Raw genomic sequence first — 20,976 nt, forward strand, 5'->3', positions numbered from 1 at the left:
GGTTTTTTTCTTTTAACAAAATAACACTTCTCTTCTGAAAACTATTATTGCCTGACTTCAGACTCAAACTGTGTGTTTAAAGTTATGTAGTCATAAATGTTTGTATTTATGCAAAAAATCCATGTATTAATGCTTTCTCAAAATGTCTTATGGTCATTATAACATGAAGAAGTAATAATTTTTTGCCTTGTTCTTGAACTACTGCCCACATCATGTTTATTTTTCAGCAATTTCAGTAATGAAATTCAGTCTTGTTAATTTCTAAAATGTAGTTAAGTTAAATGTAGATTATGTATCTCCAACCCCCTTCTTTTCTGCCATTCTAGACACAACATTAAAGTGAAATCATGCTCTTAAAATGAATTAGACAGCTAAACAACAGGGCACATTTTGATAAGCTTTATTATTATTCGTAAGTATACATCTCGTTTTATTTTGGCCCCTCACAAAGTCACCCGTATCAAAATTAAAATCAGTCTTGAACATTCATTTTCGGGCCGAACACAGCATGTTTCAGTAGTAAAGTGCAAAATTCCTCATCATCTGAAACTGATATTCTGGGGAGTAATGTATGAACTGTGCATAGAACATTTCAAACAATGCATAAACTGCTTTTAAAGCACAACTATGAAAAGCAAATTCCTCTTATAGCCTATGTAGACTGTTATTAGCACATATCATTTCTAATGTCATGCTAAGCAAACAAAACTTTTTAAATGATCCATACACACACACACACACACACGCACACACACACACACACACTTACTCTTTGGCTTGCGATGTGTAACTGTAGCATAAATGAAACAATCCTATTCACGCAGGACTCATTCAAGTAGCTCGTTACTAGCCTTGCGTGTTCGCTGTCCTTCAGTTAACAAATGGTGGCCTGTTTACAAAGGTCAGAAGGCTTTCTATGGCAATGAGAAACTCAAGGAATTCAAACACTTATTCTTATGAAATGTAAGGAACTTCAGAAGCTCTCTCTGCTGAGCACCGGTTGTTATATCAATAAGATCTACAGATAAAAAGGTTAGATCAAATTCTGATTCGGCAAATTTACCATAAAGTTCTAACCAAAGTTGTAGAAAATCCATGCTGAGGTTTGGCCACCTTCTGTTTGAGTCCTTCCAGCCACATTCTGTCCTTTTATATTTGTACATCTCCCACTACGAAGCACCTTTGTTAAGTTCTTAGCAAAATGCAACCGGGGTTGAGCTCCACGTTCACATTGGCATATTCTCAGTGCAGAGTTAGTCTTAAGATCCAGCTGAACCGAAGCTCTGTGTTCATCCAGTGTGTCGTTTCAGAATATTGTAGGAGGCAAAGTGTGCTAGCTGCTTGAGTCAAAAGTGCTTTAATAGGTGTAAAAATATATGTTTACAAATCCTGGGTTAAACAACTCCCTCTTCCTCGTCCTCCTCTTCTCCATCATTGGTATCATCCAGGACTCCTGCAGGTTTCACAAACTCAAATGTAAGACTTTTTAAGACCACTTTGAATAGAATTTAAGACCTATTTCACAGCAAGAAACTATGAAGGAAAATTGCTATGAAAGAAGAAATACGTCCCATAATTACTTACAAAGTAAATATGAAAGTGTATATATATATATATATATGCGTGTGTGTGTGTGTGTGTGTGTGCTATCTTCTGAGCTCTGCTCCCTTGGCTACAATCTTTCATCTATGCTGTTGTATGATTGGTGTCTAGCTACGTCCATAGCACCTCCGCTTTTAGGATTGACGTAGACCCAAACGTCGCCCAGAGGACCGCGATGTTGTTGCGGGAGCTGCTGAACTAGCCAACGCTACTTTTGAACAAAAAAACGCTACATTTTGTTTGCAAAAGGTGCAGCGGGCTTCAAACACGTTCCCCTACACTGGTTTCAACCAAGCACTACATTTTATGTTTTCCAGCTAAATAAGGTTGAACTTACACCACACCATATTAATTTGTATGACTGCCGCTAGCTGAAGCTTGGTTGCTAGGTTACTAGCTGGGTGTTCTCCGATAAGGGGCCGGGGGATGCAAAGTTAGTGATTACTGGTTCCATGTTGATTTATGTCAATGCAAATAGTTGGGGGGAACTGAAAGGCTCTTACCGTACTGGTTACTTTGCAGCCCGGACATTTCCCCCAAAAACACATTTAGACGCTATCGCAACACAGAAGTACCTTTCAAATCCCATCATTTTTAACCCTCCTATTGTCTTCGTTTCCCCCCCCCCCTTACTTTGGTGTTCGCAGTCAGATTTGACCGGTCCTGTTTTAACTGCTATTACATTAACACAAAAACCATAAATCATCACCAAATGTCATTTAACACCCTTTCAAACGTTACATATTGTATCAGACTACTGGTATACATGAACAACTGCAGAACATATACAAAGAACAGACACTGAACATGTATTGTGTGTGCCAGGTGTGATTCACATGGGGGGGATGGGCACATAAGGGGGGGAACACATCTTACAAAGTTGACTAAAATCATCCAAGGAATTCAATGAAAGTGGTGATCAGCAATGTTCAAATGTCTACTGTGAAGGATATCATAAAGCCTTAATGCAATTGGATGTAAAACAAAAAAGTGATGATGAAAGAAGTCAATCGGTCAGATTTGACACAAAGGTTAAAACCTTCTAAATCAAATCTTCCTTATTTTTTGGATCATATTTAAGACTTTTTTAAGAGCCTGCGGGAACCCTGTCATCCTCACCGTCTTCTTCCTCCTCTTCTTCTTCCTCCTCCTCGTCCTCCTCCCCTGGGCTGAAGCTGTAAGCCTCGCTGTGGTCGTGTTCTTCCTCTTCCTCATCCTCCTCGTCTTCCTCCTCCTCCTCCTCGTCTTCCTCCTCCCCCTCGCTCCTCATCTCCTCGACGCTGCTGTCATCGTCGTCATCGTCGTCATCATCATCATCATCAACGGCCTCTTCCTCGTTCTCGTCCAGCTGCTCCTCCTCCTCCAGGTCTGAGAGATGACCTGATGAGTGGACAGACATTAACCAACGTATGCATTTGTTCCCCGACTCAATTACACCAACACCTCTCCGTATAATGCTAAATGATGTTATAGCACCACAACTGGCAGCCTAGGGCATTTACCGTTAAGTGAAATGAACACCTCTGAAACAATGCAAACAAAAACATTGAACATTTGAACTTGCAGTAAGGTGGCATTTCTTAAACAAGTGGAGAACATGCGTTATTAAATACATATATAAAGAGGTTAGAAAAGTGTCAAAAGAACTTGAATTTCACAGGAAGACTAGGGGTTGAGGAATGTGAGCATTTGGTTCGGGGTGTTGTCAAATATCTGGAACAAAGTACCAGAACTCTGACTGCTTTTCAATCCAGGCTGAAGACTTTTCTTGTTGCCGCTACTTTTAAATTGAACTATTCACATCTCTCAATTATCATTGCTTTTTAAATGTTTCTAATGTGATTTATGCTCTTAATGTCTTTCATTGTTGTGAAGCCCTTTGAATTGCCTTGTGTTGAAAGGTGCTGTATAAATAACCTTGTCTGTAACAAATGAAAACTTGCCCTTCTGACAGCGTTTAGCATAATGTGACGTAAGGAGACGTTCTTACACAGGGAGTTAATGGTGGCGATAATGTGACACGGTAGTTCCTCATCAAGGAATTTCCTCATCTCTTCCTCCATCATCACTCCGAGGACCTCCGTCTCCATGTCCACGTACTCTGGGTAGAACATGTTCTTTCTCAGCTGCTTACGACACCTAGAACACAAACACCATGGATCAGGGCTTCTGTTTGCATTCAATCAAATATTAAAAAGAAAGATTTGTTGATTTGTAAATTGAAAAATCCGATTTTTTTTTTTTTTTTTTTTTTTTTTTTTAAATGCAAAACATGCTGGTTGTAGCTTCTCAAATGTCACCAGTCTATTCAAATCAAACTGTGATGTATGACAGTAAACTGAATATCTATGCATTTCAGACGTTGTTAATAAACACATAAGAATGAATCAATCTAGAAAATATGCAGCTAATGATCATTAATGAAAATAATGAAAATGGGAAACATTGAAGCAGCACTTACTGCTTTCCTGTTGTCTTGTAAGCCTAAAGAAGAGATGAAAACAACACATGCTTGAAAACTGAATCACGCCAAAAGTACTTTTCATTCAAATGACCTCGTTTTAGTAACGCAGCACCAAACACATCGATTGGGAATCTTTAGGAAATGAACCTAAACCTAAAATGATATCTTTGTAATTCACACATTCATTTTAAAAGTTACAGTCTTTTGATACACTTTGGGGAAAGGTTGGCAGTTCTACATCAACATGTGTCCCCTCTTCTCCATGTCTCTTCTACATCAACATGTGTCCCCTCTTCTCCATGTCTCTTCTACATCAACATGTGTCCCCTCTTCTCCATGTCTCTTCTACATCAACATGTGTCCCCTCTTCTTCATGTCTCTTCTACATCAACAGGTGTCCCCTCTTCTTCATGTCTCTTCTACATCAACATGTGTCCCTTCTTCTTCATGTCTCTTCTAGGGGTGTCACGGTGTGAAATTTTCGGCTCACGGTTATTGTGACCAAAATTACCACGGTTTACGATATTATCTCGGTAATTTTTTTTTTTTTTAGTGTTAACATTAAGGTGACCAGGTACCGATCCGAAGACCTCGAACAACAACGTTGTTCCCCAAACATCCACATCCAACCTGGAGATGAGAGTACATGGAAATAGGGGGCATTCAGCAATGGGTTAAAAAGTAGAGTGTTTATTACAATATGATGTTAAAAATAAAAAAAAACTCTATGAGAAGTGCAGGATTCAACAACGAGGTAAGGCAAAACTGGTTTTGAAGGAACATAACATAAAATGAAGTGCAGCCTGTGCAGATTTTACATTTTACTTGAACTAACTACTCAGAACAAAGATGAACCAGACTGTGTAAAATAACTTATCATAAATGCTGTCAATATTAAACATATTTAAAACGAATAAAAAAGGACTGTATACTAGTAACCAAATGCACATATTCAAGTATTTTGATGTATCTTTTTACACATTCACAATTACACATTCACAATTGTCAAATAACCTGGCGGTGATTCAGTTCTGTCACTTTAGGTTAAAGTGCAAAAAGGTTAGCATGTTAACCTTGTCTGCTTTCAGACAGTTCCTAAGTGGGGAAACAATATACCCACGCTTTACCCACGTTTAGCGCCGATCTAAGAATGGTGAACACACGAGAGCAGGTGCATTTGCTAATGTAATGTAAATGATTATTATCAAGATTTAACATTATTGACAGTCGGATATAATTGTTACATTTCCCCTTTATCCGAAGGCAAAAGTTATTTCGAGCATTTCAGCTAAAACTATGTGTTAATATTAACAAATATACCTTGCACTGGCTGTGCAGCTGCGGGTGATGGTCTCGTAGATGAGTGAGCAAATTCGATGTGTTGCTCCCTTTCGCGGATACCTTCCGCCGGCATGTCCTGCACACGGGGGCACCGTCCTCCACCAGTTGCCCCTCGGAGTTTTTTAAATATCCAAAGTAGGACCACACTTCTGATCTTCTGCGCTTAGAAGGTGGAAAAATGGTACCATCGCGGCTTCCTTCTTCTGCTGCCATGCTTAAAGTGAGAGAGTGTGATAAAAGAACCTAGGACTAGTGGCGCCTGCGAACGTTCGAAAGTGTCACGTGTGTGGTGTAGAGCTCTAGTAACGCACATAGATAACATTATGTTTTGAAATGCAAAGTATTTAGCGCGGTAACAGTGTAATACAGTGTAACCGTTGGAGTATTAGGGAAATGAAAGCTCTCCCGGTGTAACGGTGTGCGGTAATTTAACCCACCGACATAACACCGTGTTTTGAAATTCAGAAGGTTATCTCACCGTCAAAATATTTTAGCGCGGTTACCGTCTACACCGGTAACCGTGACACCCCTAGTCTCTTCTACATCAACATGTGTCCCCTCTTCTTCATGTCTCTTCTACATCAACATGTTTCCCCTCTTCTTCATGTCTCTTCTACATCACCATGTGTCCCCTCTTCTTCATGTCTCTTCTACATCAACATGTGTCCCCTCTTCTTCATGTCTCTTCTACATCACCATGTGTCCCCTCTTCTCCATGTCTCTTCTACATCAACATGTGTCCCCTCTTCTCCATGTCTCTTCTACATCAACATGTGTCCCCTCTTCTCCATGTCTCTTCTACATCAACATGTATCCCCTCTTCTTCATGTCTCTTCTACATCAACATGTGTCCCCTCTTCTTCATGTGTCCTCTACATCAACATGTGTCCCCTCTTCTTCATGTCTTTTCTACATCAACATGTGTCCCCTCTTCTTCATGTCTCTTCTACATCAACATGTGTCCCCTCTTCTCCATGTCTCTTCTACATCAACATGTATCCCCTCTTCTTCATGTCTCTTCTACATCAACATGTGTCCCCTCTTCTTCATGTGTCCTCTACATCAACATGTGTCCCCTCTTCTTCATGTCTCTTCTACATCACCATGTGTCCCCTCTTCTCCATGTCTCTTCTACATCAACATGTGTCCCCTCTTCTCCATGTCTCTTCTACATCAACATGTGTCCCCTCTTCTCCATGTCTCTTCTACATCAACATGTATCCCCTCTTCTTCATGTCTCTTCTACATCACCATGTGTCCCCTCTTCTTCATGTCTCTTCTACATCAACACGTGTCCCCTCTTCTTCATGTCTCTTCTACATCAACATGTGTCCCCTCTTCTCCATGTCTCTTCTACATCAACATGTGTCCCCTCTTCTTCATGTCTCTTCTACATCAACATGTGTCCCCTCTTCTTCATGTGTCCTCTACATCAACATGTGTCCCCTCTTCTTCATGTCTCTTCTACATCAACATGTGTCCCCTCTTCTTCATGTGTCCTCTACATCAACATGTGTCCCCTCTTCTTCATGTCTTTTCTACATCAACATCTGTCCCCTCTTCTCCATGTCTCTTCTACATCAATATGTGTCCCCTCTTTTTCATGTCACTTCTACATCAACATGTGTCCCCTCTTCTTCATGTGTCCTCTACATCAACATGTGTCCCCTCTTCATCATGTCTTTTCTACATCAACATGTGTCCCCTCTTTTTCATGTCTCTTCTACATCACCATGTGTCCCCTCTTTTTCATGTCTCTTCTACATCAACATGTGTCCCCTCTTCTTCATGTCTCTTCTACATCAACATGTGTCCCCTCTTCTCCATGTCTCATCTACATCAACATGTGTCCGCTCTTCTCCATGTCTCTTCTACATCAACATGTGTCCCCTCTTCTTCATGTCTCTTCTACATCAACAGGTGTCTCCTCTTCTTCATGTCTCTTCTACACCAACAGGTGTCCCCTCTTCTTCATGTCACTTCTACATCAACATGTGTCCCCTCTTCTTCATGTCTCTTCTACATCAACATGTGTCCCCTCTTCTCCATGTCTCTTCTACATCAACATGTGTCCCCTCTTCTCCATGTCTCTTCTACATCAACATGTATCCCCTCTTCTTCATGTCTCTTCTACATCAACATGTGTCCCCTCTTTTTCATGTCTCTTCTACATCAACATGTGTCCCCTCTTCTTCATGTGTCCTCTACATCAACATGTGTCCCCTCTTCATCATATGTTTTCTATATCAACATGTGTCCCCTCTTCTTCATGTGTCTTCTACATCAACATGTGTCCCCTCTTTTTCATGTCTCTTCTACATCAACATGTGTCCCCTCTTCTTCATGTGTCCTCTACATCAACATGTGTCCCCTCTTCATCATATGTTTTCTATATCAACATGTGTCCCCTCTTCTTCATGTCTCTTCTACATCAACATGTGTCCCCTCTTCTTCATGTGTCCTCTACATCAACATGTGTCCCCTCTTCATCATATGTTTTCTATATCAACATGTGTCCCCTCTTCTTCATGTCTCTTCTACATCAACATGTATCCCCTCTTTTTCATGTCTCTTCTACATCAACATGTGTCCCCTCTTCTTCATGTCTCTTCTACATCAACATGTGTCCCCTCTTCTACATCAACATGAGTCCCCTCTTCTTTATGTGTCCTCTACATCAACATGTGTCCCCTCTTCTTCATGTCTCTTCTACATCAACATGTGTCCCCTCTTCTTCATGTCTCTTCTACATCAACATGTGTCCCCTCTTTTTCATGTCTCTTCTACATCAACATGTGTCCCCTCTTCTACATCAACATGTGTCCCCTCTTCTACATGTCTCTTCTACATCAACATGTGTCCCCTCTTCTCCATGTCTCTTCTACATCGACATGTGTCCCCTCTTCTTCATCGACATGTGTCCCCTCTTCTCCATGTCTCTTCTACATCAACACGTGTCCCCTCTTCTTCATGTCTCTTCTACATCAACATGTGTCCCCTCTTCTACATCAACATGTGTCCCCTCTTCTACATCAACATGTGTCCCCTCTTCTCAATTTCCCTTCTACATCAACATGTGTCCCCTCTTCTCCATGTCTCTTCTACATCAACATGTGTCCCCTTAGGTGCTAGTGAATTAATTTGTTTGTAAAGTTTGAGAAACAGAGCCTCGTTGCGGGGGAAATTGTACAGATGGCTAGTCCGCCCCTTAAAATGTCTATGCAAACGTTATTATTAATAATTTAAAAAAATAATTAAATTCAAAAAATAATTCATCAATTTTTTTTATAATTTTCTTTTTTTCCATTTTTATTTTGTAATCATCTCGCGACCGCCACTCGGGGACCCCCACTTTGGGAACCCCTTTCCTAGAGCACCATTGTGTTCTTTTTAACCAAATATCTCTCAGAGGGGTGTGGGGAGGGGCTCCTTATTTAAACAACAGCTGGGCAGAGTTGAGCGTCTCACCTGGATGAAGCGGAAAGGGTCGTTCTCGTGCACGAGGCTCTCCAGGCAGCAGCGGACCTCCTGCAGCCGGGCCTGGTCCTGGCAGATCTTGGAGATGTTTTTCTGGATGGCTGGCCCGTTGGTGTCGCAGTGAGTGTGCGTGCCCTCCCGCAGTCTGGTGACGAAGCGGTGAACTTTGGCCTTCATCTCGTCAACCAGCCGGTTCAAACACTGCTCGGAGTCGTCCAAAAACTTCTGCATGAGGGAAGTGATGATGAGGAGGAGGAAGAATTATGAATGAATTTATCCTCAACTTAATGTAAATATACTAGACTTTCATGTAAAGTTAACTAGAAGTGTTTCTTCAAGATGGCAACGAATATTTCACTGCAATTGTTTAAAACATTTTTTATACAATTCAAGCATTTAATTGGCTTGTACTGTAGACTATATATAGTATGTAACGATACCAAAAACTCACGGTACGATAATATCGCGATAATGAAAAAAAAAGGAAAAAAAAGTGAATCTTTTTAAATAATAAAATCTGATTTGTACAGCATTTTAGTAGGATAGTAGTATTTTAAAAGTGTCAACAATATAATAATCAGACCCTGCAGTAGAATAAATCACTCACTCAGCATCATCAAGGTTATTTTTTAGGAATATGAGCATGTCCACATTTCCAGGTAGAAGCTGGGATGTTTGGGCGTTTACAATATCCCCCGCTGAGGTAAAAACTCTCTTGCTTGGTACTGATGTTGCTGGGACAGAGAGATATGCTTTGGCCATGGGTGACAGCAGTGGGTCAAACTGTGCATTGTCTCTCCACCACTTCAAAAACAATACAGTTGTTGCCAAGAAGGTGAGGCTTATTGACAGGGCGAGATATAAATATACTGTTGGTACTTGTCAACGTCTCTAGGTATGTACATGTAGCCCTGTAAATACGATGTCCTCTTGTGTTATCTGTTGTTTTATGTTCATGTTGTAACCTACTTGTTTCCATGTTGGACAGGTCTTCCTTGAAAAAGAGAATGATGATCTCAATGGGACCATTTGGTTAAAAAAAGATTTAAAAAAAAAAAAAAGAAAAAAAAAAAAAAAATCGCTGGAGATTTTGTCAGTCTCACGACAGTATTGAGACATTTATTTACCGCGATATCGCGATATATCGTTACATCCCTACTATATATAAAAGGTTTGAACATACTAACATACATACCAGTCAATTATTGCTTAAAATATTGCTTCTTTACGAGAACAAGACATTTGATTGCATACATTTTGCCTCTCGGATATGATGGCAATTTTTCATTTCTTTTTGCAATGTTTTAGTTACCAAATATTAGTCAATTGCTTGAGAAAATAATTAGCAGATGAATCAATATGAAATTAACTAATTGTTAGCCGGAGCCCAATTCTATTATCAGATACTGAACCCTTCTGCTATATTAACTGGAAAACTATAAGAAACAAATAAAGTAACAATTGTTAAAAATCATGCTGTTCTCTTTAAAACAGAAGAGATAACTTGTTTCTGGGTGTGTCAGGAAGTATCAGGAGTGTCTGTGCACTGTTAATTGTGATCACACAGACATTATAACATCATAGATCAAATGGGTCAGTGTGAGGAGAGATCACAGACAGTTAGCCCTGTGGAAATAAAAGTATGAGCCATCTCACCTTATTCTGTCTCTCCTTCTCCTTCTGCTCCTGGAGTTTTTTTTCTGCCATGCTGTACTTCCTCTCCACCCTGTGCATCTGTTTATCCAGCGCGCCCTGGTGACCATGACGACGCAAAGTGATAATAAATTCACATTAGATTAAAAAAATTGACACACAAATCTGTCGGTGTGATTGCTAACTACAATGCCAATGGAAAGTACTTTGTTTCACTGCTGCTTATAATGTATTTTTAAGCTCAAAAGAAGACTTAAAAACCATTGAAATATCCAATAATATCCGATCTAAGACATTGTCCGGAATGATTATTATGGACACTGTCTGTACAAAGAAACAGAGGAGTCTATTGCACTGTTGATGTATTAATTAAGTCCATTCGCTGCCAACACAAGGAAAATTGTCTGGAAATGACACTGATTTGGGGTCAGTTCTGTGTGACTCATGCCACATGTTAAATTCAACAGGTTTCTGGACTGGACAACCAGCACAGTGAACTGGAAGCCTCTCAGAGTTACACTCTGTTCAGGAGAATGGAGGAAGAGGACTTAACTCTCCTATGGAAAGACCACAAGGTCATGTGACTCTTTCAACACACACACACACACACACACACACACACACACACACACACACACACACACACACACACACACACACACACACACACACACACACACACACACACACACACACACACACACACACACACACACACACACACACACACACACACACACACACACACACACACACACACACACACACACACACACACACACACACACACACACACACACACACACACACACACACACACACACACACACACACACACACACACACACACACACACACACACACACACACACACACACACACACACACACACACACACACACACACACACACACGTTTCCAGACTCAGCACAAGTGTGTGTGAGCCAAACATTTAGAAGGCTGGGAATGGAGTAGGCTACAAAGCACAAGTTCTCCTACACATGTATATCTAAATATAATAAATGTTAAATACTGAACATGTACTGTAGACCATGTGGTTTGTTAGCCTTATAATGTAACGGGGTAAAATATAGGGCTTTCCAAAGCAACTTAAAAAATGTGAAAGTTGCCTTAATAATCAACAAAAAATCATATTAAAAATGACTGTTTTCTAACCTGTGTAAAAGCCATGATGATAATAAAAGGTGTACCTTGAAATCTTTCATGGTGTTCTTCAGGGTCTTGATTTTGTGTCCTGAGTGTCCTCCTTCTATGGTGCAGGCGTTGCACACACACATCTTGTCATCCATGCAGTAATACCTGGAGTTTCACACCAAATAAAAACAGAACTCAGAAAAACCTTTCAAATGACTGTGCTTGCTAAAGGAAGGGCAGCTTTCTTCAAAAGTGCTAACAACTAAATATCTTTAAAATATTACTGTTGTGTCAAATTTTCATACATTAATTTAAAATATATATATTATGAGCTGTGTTCTGCAGAACTTCTCTATCCTCTGAGGATGAAGTAGGTCTGTTCCTACATTTGAGATTGATTTCACTTGTATATAAAACTGTCTTTATTACTTTATTAAATACAACAAAAGACAAACCTTGTCCATGGATCATTTATCAGTTTCTCTTAAGAATGTGCGCTCCTGCCTCCTACCTGTATATCTCATCGTGATCCGGGCACTTCCTCTTCCACAAGTCGTTCATGGGTTCAGTCAGCGGATGCTCGCGAAACGCCGGCAGCTCCAGATGTGGTTTCACGTGCTCCTGGCACATCGACACCTCACACTTCAGGCACGTCTTGACGGCAAACATCGACCCGGAGGCGGCTGCGGCTTCCTGCTTCTCCATCACCACCACAGATCCTGAAGCAGCAGAATACTTGTCGTCCACAGCGCTGACGCCCGATGCCTCTGCAGCCGCTGCGGGGCAGTAGTCGCAGGGAACAGCCAACACACTCTTGCCTTGCTGCACTGAAAGACTAGAGGACAGCGGCTCTCTGGATGTTGAAGCTGAAGCAGCCGCAGTGGTGGCGCTGCGCCGGTGCCGGTAGTCGTCGGCAATATTGGCTAGTTTGAAGTTTTTCTGAAAGTTGAGGCCACAGCGGTGGCTGTCGCGGCACTCGGGGCAGCGGAAGCGACCTCGATCCGCTTGTCGCCTTAAGCGGTTGAGGCAGTTCTTGCAGAAGTTATGGCCGCAAGGAAGCAAGTGTGGGTCTCGGTACAAGTCCAGGCACACGGGGCAGGTGAGCTCGTCCTGCAGGACGCTGGACTGCTCCGACTGAGCCGACGCCATGTCAGCGATGGATTGAGATGGAAAAAGAGGAAGTTGTGGGGATAGGAGATAATAAGGTGGAAGGTGAGGGCAGGTGAGAGAGGGATGGGAGTGGAGGGGGAGAGGGAGGAGGCGGCAGGTTTCCTGATGTGGAGCTCCACCCTCTGTAGGTATCTGGTTGCTTTAAGTTTAAGAAGAAACAGGGGAGGAGAAATGCTCATTATACATCAAACTGCCTTACATTAAGTGTTGAACCAAGGAGACGATTCAATACTTAGTTCACAGCAATGCTGATCATGTAACCAAGCAAAACATTTTAAACATTCAATTGACAGGATTTCAAAACAACACTTAAAGAAACTTTAGTTTGTTTGAATGTAAACCTATAATTGTGTTTATCGATTAATATGTGGGTTGTTTCATACATTTGTAGATTGATCATTTGGACTGTAAAATATCAGAAAATAGTACCCATCATGTTACATTAACCAAGGCAATGTATTTAACCCTTAAATGGCCATTCACATACAAATAAGTTTTACACATGGACACAGCCTGTCAAACAACTGTATCGCTCAGGATAGAGAAACCATATAGGGGGTTACATTGTATTTTCTGTTTAAAAACACAATCCAAAATCTAAATGTGAACAGGTAAACTGTGCCTTATATCAACCTTTTTGTGAGTCCATGTGAACGGATTTACTTACCCACACCACAGAAAAGTAAAAATGAAAGTAAAATGCACTTTAGCTTACAGTAAGGCCCTGAGACAACCTCTGAAACAAGTCTGTTGTCCTGCTTGCTCAGATAAGCTTGTTTAAAACAGACTGTTTCAATGATATGACCTCGAGGTAAAGTAGAAACCTGCCACGTGTTGTTGACATCCGTCAAAAAGTTGTATCCCAATTAGTCATCAGTGTTTCCACTTGTCGGCATGAGGGTTAACACTCTGTGAATCTGCTATGAACACGGTGCATAGTAACTAAATAGAAGTTATGTACTTAAATACAATTTTGAGGGACTGTTTTTCTACTCCACTGCAATTCAAATGTAAATAGTGTACTTTTACTTACTACACTTATTTAATACTTTTAGTTACTTTGCAGAATTACTTTTTTCATGAGGGAAATTTTGATAGCAGGACTCTTACTTGTAACAGAGTATTCCTACACTGTGGTATTTCTAATTTTACTTAAGTACAAGAGTACTTCTTCCACCTCACGCAGGCCTGTGAACCTGCTCTTAACACGCTGTTAGAAAGTCGTTATTTATAGCACGTTTTCCCAGATCACAACCATTAGCCACATTAACACTAACCTAGGTTAAGGGGTCAACCGACCGTTAGCTAATTTGCTACTTGTTAGCTACACTGGCTGAGTTCCTGGGAGTGCAATAAGCTCAACAAACCTAGACATACAGACAGTTAAATGTTCTTCTTACCTTGATAAATGATGTCCTTTTATGTCGTCTTCGTGAAGCCGAAACACTGATTTCTGTAGCACAACAATGCTGCTAACGTTTCAAATATCGACAGGCACCTGTCCTACTGAGGCTAACATGTCACCGTTGTTGCTTGTTGTTTTTTTGTTTCCCACAAACATTCCGGTCTGTTGTGAGTCACCGGCCATTTAGTTTCCCATCTGGAGTTTTCTGCATTTGACACAGAAGGACGAGTGGAAACACACCTGTATGAAAGACAAACGGACTAAACGGCTAATAATAAACTGGGCAGGTTGATGCGGTGAAAAGGCTGCGTTCAGGGAGTCTCGGAAATTACGCTGCTATGCCATGTTCACCGGAAATGAGTGTCCGCAGAGGGCGCTGTTACATCAATGTTGCGTCACATTTTCAGAGAATGCTGTTGTTTTATCCAGTGGTGGAATACCAGAGTTTGGAATAAGTAATTTGTTTATTTTAGTAAAATATTTCATTCACACATATTTTCCAACTTTAATGAACAATTATTGCAATACCACAGAAAAAGGCACATCACCTCACTGTAGTGTACACTTGGCTTCCAAAATGTAGTACAGTAGAAGTATAAAGTAGTATAACATGGAAATACTCAGGTAAAATACAAGTAACTAGAATGTGTACTTAAGTACAGTAAATGTGTGTAAATGTACTACTTTCTGGTTATTACTGTTTTTTAACTATTGCTTGACCACGATTTTTAAAACCTATTTTTATCAAAACTCTAATATGTAAATACATATATTGCCAAAACAACAAACATGCATTCATTATTTCCAAATATATTTGTATGTTCCTTTTTAATAAATAATAAATTAGCAAAAAATACAACTAAGAACTCAAAAAATACAAGAACTGCAAATACAATAAATTATGTCTCCCATTTATTTTGAATATGCATGTATTGTAGGCTGTGTAGGAAAAGTACATCGTTGTCATGATTTTAGTTTTGTGTTTAGTCATGGTTTTATTTGTGAAATTCTGTTCTCCCTGTGTCTGGTCTTCCTTCCTGTGTCTAATTGTCTCATTGTGTTCACCTGTTGTGTTTCACCTTGTGATTACCCTTCTGTGTATTTAATACAATACTCTTTTTATATATATTTTTTTAATTCATCTTTGTCATACATGAATTGAACATCATACATTTGACATACTGTACAACAGACAAAGTCCATGGGCAGAAATACAAAGTAACAAGACATTACATACAGTAAATAAAGAAAAAAAGAAAGAAATATATATTTTGATACCTCAAAATTAGTTTTGATTGCCTTCTTATTATTACTACTGATTTAAATAGTGCTAATATATTGTTTACATTGTTGATAGAAATGTACAAAATGTGCTTTGGAGTAAGCCCATTTCTTTTCATGGATATGAAATGTCCCTAAAAATAGAATTAACTGCACAAAAAAGACCAAATCTGCAACCATACTATCATCCCTGAAGTACCAAAGAATATCTTTGTCCTGGAGTTGAACTTTGTGTCCCGTCTTTTTCCGAATAAAACATTCTACATACCGCAATATTCTACAATACAAGCAGTCATAAAATAAATGGCCAATAGTCTCTTCTTGTAGATTACAAAATGTAAGATGTGTTGTCTTTTACTGCATTTGGTTCCTATATTCCCCAATCCTGACAATTGTAAAAAGCACATTAAAATAAAAATGTCTTTGATATGAAATCAGACTCAATACTCATTATATTCAATTACACTACCATCATTATTCAAATGGAAGCCACGTGGTTAAGATACTGATAAGGTCAAAGTAAGGTCAATCATGGTTAAATCAAAAAGTCAAAGAATGAATATCTGATTTTAAGAGAATCTCTATTAAACACCAATTCACCAAAAAATAATTAGTAACCTATTTTTCATGATTTTTGTATCTTTCTGTCACAAATGCAACGCTTGTGTAAAACACATTAGGGAGGCTCTAGGGATAACAATGTTGGTCAGTCCACCATTTTTGTCCAGACTGACATATCTCAGCAACTTCTGAATGGGTGGCCATGACACTTGGAACTGACATTCATCTTGTAGTCCCAAAGTGGTCATTCATGCAATCACTGTCCAGACATTTGAGGATCTCTCACTCTGAAGACGAGAGGACCCTGGATGGTGAAGCCAAGATAGGAAAGCATTGGGCCTGGCGCTGAATCATCATCAACTCTGGTTTTAGCTTCTATTTTCTTCCCCCCAGCCAAAACGTACACCATCTTGTGATCCTGTGGAGATAGTGGAGACTGGCAAGGCTCCACGTTGATTGGGCTCAGGATGTCTTGGATTTCTTGGATTCGCCACACATCCCCTGTGATCCACATTTCATGGATCCGCATCCATTTCTCTTTCGTTCCCTCCCCTTGTTCATCAGCTAGCTCAGCGTCCACTTTTTCTTCTACAATTGCATCCAACTTTGATTTGTGAATCCATTTGCGAAGTCCAGAGCCCTTCCCCAGAAAAAAGAGAGGCAAAAGGTACCGACCTCGAAGGTACTTGAAATATCTGGTTCTCTCAAAAGCTTGCTCTATTAATGTGACATACTCTTGCAGATCAGGGTCAAGTAAGCGGTCAAGAGAAAGTTGTCCAGGCTCTTCTCTAGTTTCTTGATCATCATCGCTGGCCTCATCCTCCTGGGTTGTGTCCTCCGACAAGTCATCCTCTGTGCTCTGTTGTTCATTTCCTTCATCCTCCTCTTCCTGCACGGCCTGAGGTTGTCCGTCAGACCAAAACAACAGCAGAACCAAAAGGTAAAACTCAGGGCTTCTGCAGCGTTTTTCTGTGTCCAAGAATCGGTCTATTATTGCTTGGAGTTCTTTCACCGGGGTGAGCATAGGAGAGTTGTGTATCTTGTTGCTCAAGATGATGTTGGAGAGAATGTACATTTCAGCTGCTTTGACATCAAAGTTTTCCTCGTAGTTGGCTTTCAAAAAGCCTTGGTTTGCCTCCAAATCAGACACTGTTTCCTGCTGCTCCTCAAACAAAGCGCGCCTTCCCTTAGAAGTGAAAAGGCCTCGATTCAGACTATCGAGGAGGCCTGCAAAGGAGATGGACTCAGTTGCTTTGTTTGATGTGTACATTTCATAACAAAGAGCAACATCCTTCCAGAAGTAAGATGGCTCCAAAGATTTCATGTCAGGCTGAGAGTAGGCGAGGTACCATTGGAAGAAGGCAAACTTGGCTTCAACTTCCATTTTCTTCTCCTGGATGAAGCTGTGATTCAGCTTCGGTTTGATCCTGCTGAGTTTCTCAAAGGCTATCTTTGCCACTTGCATGAAGCCAAAGTAACCTCTGTTGTTGAAGGTAACTGAAATGCTTTCAGTACCTGCTGAGTCTACCATGTCTGGGCTCACTTCTTCGTCAGCTTTCACCTCAACATCTTTAAAGGCTTGGAAGGCCACTTTTGCCTTGCGTAAGATTTCTTCAGGTTGCGAGGATTCCCTCAAAAATTGGTTCTTATGAACCTGCCCGAGAGTGTCAGCAACATAAGAGTTTTTTGGAGCTCTTCTAATGGCTTCCTTTGCCCACTCCTCAGCTTTTTTATAGTCAATGATGCCTCCTCTGATGTAATAGAGACGAGAAATTGTTTGTGGGAAAATGGGGTTCCCTGTCAGTTTATCAGATGCGGTTTTCAATACAGACACAGCGTTGTAGAAATTCTCATTCTCCTGTATGTCTAAAATCAACCTTGAGAACTTCTCTCTACCCTTTTCTTCCAATTCTCTCGTTGTCAGCAATGTTTTAATGGACTGGATTATATGTTGCTGAATCTGATCTCCACAGAGTGAAACCATGAACTCCTTCATGGTAGCACTCCTGGAAAGACCTAGTGCAGCTAGTTCGTTCACAGCAGTCTTCGCGAACACTTGTTCAATCGAACATTTGTGATCAGGCGGACCGGATATGTTGATAAAGTCAATGAAAGGCTCCATTCGTTTTTCAAAGGGGGGGCCGCCATGGATGGGATCAGGTGGTCCGAGGATCTGTTGACACTCAGACATCAGGAGGTAGGCCTCAGGATCGTATGCGTTCAACATCGCCAAAAAAGAGAATAGTTGCATCTTCTTGGACTTGGTTTTTTTTGGCGAATACTCCGATGATAGCATTTTACTGAGCATTTGAACTCCTTCCTCCACTGTCGACTCCATTGCGGTAAGCTAAGACTTCAAAAAGATGAGAGTGTGTTCTTCTCTTGTTGGTAATGCACCACAAATGTACTGCAGCAGTATTCACACACCTAAGGGGGGGGGGATAACAACAGATGATGACGTCAATCGGTTTGTACACCACTTGAAATATCACAACTATTGACATTTGTTTTAATGTAAAATGCCCCAACTACTATTGGGTTGCCACAATATTTGTTATAGATATCAATTGCCACGCACAATAATTTAGTAATTGGCTAAATATCTGAAAAACTGTTGACATTCCCATCAAGCTTAGACACATTTTTGTTGATTTTCTTTATAAATATATATATATTGTTTTTACTTCTTATATATATTTTTAAACTACACCAATTGGGATCCATCGAATAAAGACACTGGCTCTCAGAAAAAAAACCTCTATTTATTTTTGCAGAAAGTAAAGAACCGATTAATTTATTCAAGATGTTACTATTAGTTACCCACCATACAGTTTTACCCAACCTGGATACCCAAACGTTGTTCTGAATTATGTGTTATCAGGGTTGTCAAACTCAAATACACAGTGGGTCAAAATAAAAAGATCGGTACTAGAGTTTATTGCAAAACTTATTGAAATGAACTTATTGCACATACTAAACCAGGAACTAACAAAGCTTAGATTATTGCCTATAAAAACAACATTAAACATTAAAAAATCAGTTGTATTAATTTCTTATGGCTCTATCTGCAGATTTTCCAGAGTCATCTCTTATGATTACATTTTTCCATAGGCCAACAACAGCTTCAAAAAAACTATTTCCCTCAAAGAAAAAACCAAACATGCCCTGCTGTCGCAAGAAAAAAAGTGCAGAAGGAAACATCCATGTAAACTCAGTTTGCGGCTCTGTGATGCTAGTTCAAGCCAGATACTTGGCATCTCATCTTGGGTGCAAGTTCATCAATGTTTGGGCTCAGGCTCTGATCTGAGGAAACCCTCAGGATGGAGTGAAGGTGTGCGTGCAATATACCGGCGGGCCAGATCTAATAGTAATTAGAAATTAACCTGCGGGCCGAAATTAAATCCACCAAGGGCCTGATTTGGCCCCCGGGCCTTCAGTTTAACATATGTGTGTTATATGATTCAAATATATAAAGCATTTCTCAAAGATTGAATGAATATAATTAAAGTTGGTAAATAACATTCTATTTCCATAGACTTATTCAAAAGTGGTACTGTTAAAAGTACCTCCGATTTTTATTTTATTTTATATAATACAGTTCACTGACCTGCACCAGCGATAATGATGTTTTCTGATTTCTGGTCCAACGTCTTTGGCTGTTTGCAGATGCCTGATGAAAAAACACATAAAGAAACAGGTTATAACTATCAGTGTATAAGAAATGGCAAAACTTTACATTTCCAATCTTAAAAATGTCCAGAAACAAATACAATTTTTAACCCAGGAACGTGTTGTGAAAGTCACAATCCAGTTAAGTAAAAAACAGGAAAGCTTAAATTTGGTAAAGATTAAAGCAGCAGATAGGATAAGATGTACTTATTAATCTCAATTTGGGAAATGTTTGTGTTGCAGCAGCTCAACAAGCAAGGAATTGCACATACTGTAAGTAGAAATTAAAAGAGTAAAAAGAAACAATTCTAAAATATAAACATTAAACAGACAAAGATTTGTATTAACATTTATTTAACTGGGAAAAAACAGTAAAGTAAAAATGTGTTACCTGTTCGAGTTCCAGCAGTTGTGTGTCTGACAAAAGATCCTGACAATGTTATTTATACAGTTTTCGTCACACCTTCTGCATACCTAACATTTTTTAACTATGAATATTGCCTACTCTTCATTGGTTGTTATTACTCCAGGTGATTTATAATAAGAAACATCTATAGCTCATGCCAAGTCACAATGACTCTTAACATTTCAACTCATTTCTCGGAAGTGAAATCCTTTCGGTTAGGTTTTCAAATAAATGAACTGCTTTCCTGGAAATGTCTTTGCCAATAATATACTTGAATAAGGCTACTTTATAATATCAACCTTTCAAAAAGAACCAGTATAGATATCATGCTTTTGAGTTTATAATGAAATGATTTCAATAACAAAATACATTGTTTTTTTAAAGATATTAATTATAATCTTGCAAACAGTTAAGATGAAAATGTTTAGAGGAGTGTAAGGCCCTCCATAGATTTGCAGTGCATAGTCCTTGTAAATCTTTAAGAGTATTTAGATAATGTTATTTACTTAGTGACTAAGGGATTTGGTGCTGCAACAAACACAACCATTATAAAGTTACATTTTAAAACTGCTCTAATCAATATTGTCACAATGGATTAAATCAGTGAAGCGATTTATAATATTTTCGTGTTACGACCTGCAACTTTGTCTTAGTTCGTTTTGTTTAGCAGACAGATATGTCTCTCAAAAGTGAGTTCATGTTGGCGTGGTTGAGATGTCTCTACAATAGATCAATTGTACTGGTGGGGCCAAGCTGGGGCCAGTTATTTCATGAGAGGGGCACAATAAAAGC

At 39.7% G+C, this 20,976-nt stretch overlaps 2 protein-coding genes across 2 annotated transcripts; both read right to left on the reverse strand.

The window, feature by feature from the left end:
* Positions 1-384: 384 nt before the first annotated feature.
* Positions 385-14,638, reverse strand: LOC307031902 (E3 ubiquitin/ISG15 ligase TRIM25). Its single transcript, XM_079669479.1, has 9 exons — positions 14,263-14,638; positions 12,204-13,001; positions 11,749-11,857; positions 10,541-10,636; positions 8,876-9,109; positions 4,064-4,086; positions 3,593-3,741; positions 2,722-2,982; positions 385-1,453 (listed from the first exon to the last, which is right to left on the reverse strand). Exons 2-9 carry the CDS (start codon positions 12,839-12,841, stop codon positions 1,395-1,397), a joined length of 1,569 nt encoding a protein of 522 aa, XP_079525605.1. The 5' UTR covers positions 12,842-13,001; positions 14,263-14,638; the 3' UTR covers positions 385-1,394.
* Positions 14,639-15,166: 528 nt separating this feature from the next.
* Positions 15,167-20,210, reverse strand: LOC307034237 (sterile alpha motif domain-containing protein 9-like). The gene is made up of 3 exons (XM_079672998.1): positions 20,170-20,210; positions 19,717-19,779; positions 15,167-18,536 (listed from the first exon to the last, which is right to left on the reverse strand). The coding sequence occupies exon 3, from the start codon at positions 18,445-18,447 to the stop codon at positions 16,366-16,368; it is 2,082 nt and encodes a 693-aa protein (XP_079529124.1). The 5' UTR covers positions 18,448-18,536; positions 19,717-19,779; positions 20,170-20,210; the 3' UTR covers positions 15,167-16,365.
* Positions 20,211-20,976: the final 766 nt, after the last annotated feature.

The sequence above is a fragment of the Notothenia rossii genome (assembly GCF_949606895.1).
Source record: "Notothenia rossii genome assembly, chromosome: 3".
NCBI lineage: Eukaryota > Metazoa > Chordata > Actinopteri > Perciformes > Nototheniidae > Notothenia > Notothenia rossii.